A 1,795-nucleotide genomic window follows, 5' to 3' on the forward strand; every position below is an offset into this window, starting at 1 on the left:
AAATCACATCTATTAAGAAATTAATAAATACAATATGAGATTTTTTATGAGCAAATGTTAAACATGACTATTTCTTCCATGCTAAGATCATAGTTAAAACACTTGTCAATTTTTGTCATTTCTAAGTTGATACTTATTTTGAGACGGAAAAAGTACTGCTCCATATTTATTCCATCAAAGATATTCATTCCTGTGATCATATCCCAGAGAACAAAATTGCAATTCCAAATCCAAATTCACATAAAAATTTGAAGAGAAAATAGAAACAACACAAAAACCCAAAACCCCTTTCCTGTTTGTTCTTCTTCTTCTTCTTCCTCCTCTCCGTTCCGTTCAGTTAGCCGACAAAATTCACGCCCAACAATATATACATACTTCTTCCCATACATCATTAATTAATTCTTCTTACACACACACATATATATATATATATGTGTGTGTGTGTGTGTCTCTGTGTGTCAGATGCATTCCCATATACCCAATTAAAAAACTGAAAATACATTTCACATTTTAAAATAACCTTCTAAGCTGTTACCGTACACACCCCACTACCACTATACTTTATAGTTTCCCATCCCCAGAAATCATTCAAGTACTTACATTTTTCTACTCTTATTAGTGCCAGATTTCAAGGAGTTCCTATAAAGTTAGCTGAATTTATAGCTTCAACTCAAACTGTATATATTCATGTACAATTTAAGTATAGATAGAGTTAGATATATGTATATATCTGGATCAACCACTGATTACTACTACTATACTTGCTTTGTGCTCTTAGTTGTTTGAGTTTACACTTTGAATCATGTGAAACCCTAAGCTAGGTAATTGTAGGATTATATTCTCTATATTCTTGAAAAAGGTTTTTTTTTTTTTTTGGAGGATCTATAGTGTTTCGACACTTCCCCTCCAGTGTGACTCGAACCCACAACGGGTATATTGTCTAGAATCTTGGAAAAGTTTTTTCTTTAACCCCCATTTTGGAGGGATCTATAGTGTTTCCACACTTTCGGTCCAGTGTGACTCGAATCCTAGACCTATCGGTTAGTGGGTGGAGGTGCTTTACCAACTGAGCGACCCTTTACTTGGAAAAGGTTAAAATTGGCAAATGGGGAATTGTTGTAGATCTCCAGCATCTGTAGCTAGAGAAGATGTGAAGTCATCTAACTATTCCGGCCACGATCATGGCCGGAAAGAGAAGTCTGGCAACAAGGCGAAACAAATTACTGTATTAACGGATAAGAAAAAGGAGAATGTTGAGGAGAAGTATATAATTGATAGGGAATTAGGAAGGGGTGAATTTGGAGTGACTTACCTTTGTATCGATCGTAGCAATAGGGATTTATTAGCTTGTAAGTCGATATCGAAGAGGAAGTTAAGGACAGCTGTGGATGTGGAGGATGTAAGGCGAGAAGTGGCCATTATGAAGCATTTGCCTCGGGATTCGAGTATTGTGACCTTGAAGGAGGCGTGTGAAGATGAGAGTGCGGTGCATTTGGTTATGGAGTTGTGTGAGGGAGGCGAGCTGTTTGATAGGATCGTGGCGAGGGGGCATTATACGGAGAGAGCTGCTGCTGCTGTTACGAGGACTATTATGGAGGTTGTGGAGCTGTGTCATAAGCATGGAGTGATCCATAGAGACTTGAAGCCCGAGAACTTTTTGTATGCTAATAAGAAGGAGAATTCACCTTTGAAAGCTATTGATTTTGGCTTATCAATTTTCTTCAAGCCAGGTATTACGAAATTATGTTGTTTGAATTGTCATACCTGTTGTTGGTAACTGAGTGACGCTTTTGTT

General features: G+C 37.3%; 1 protein-coding gene across 1 annotated transcript; it reads left to right on the forward strand.

The window, feature by feature from the left end:
- The first annotated feature begins 225 nt into the window (after positions 1-225).
- Positions 226-1,789, forward strand: LOC132049631 (calcium-dependent protein kinase 13-like). The gene has a single exon (XM_059440503.1). The coding sequence runs from the start codon at positions 1,106-1,108 to the stop codon at positions 1,775-1,777; it is 672 nt and encodes a 223-aa protein (XP_059296486.1). The 5' UTR covers positions 226-1,105; the 3' UTR covers positions 1,778-1,789.
- The last annotated feature ends 6 nt before the right edge of the window (positions 1,790-1,795 follow it).

Source organism: Lycium ferocissimum, chromosome 3 (genome assembly GCF_029784015.1).
Source record: "Lycium ferocissimum isolate CSIRO_LF1 chromosome 3, AGI_CSIRO_Lferr_CH_V1, whole genome shotgun sequence".
Classification (NCBI taxonomy): Eukaryota; Viridiplantae; Streptophyta; class Magnoliopsida; order Solanales; family Solanaceae; genus Lycium; species Lycium ferocissimum.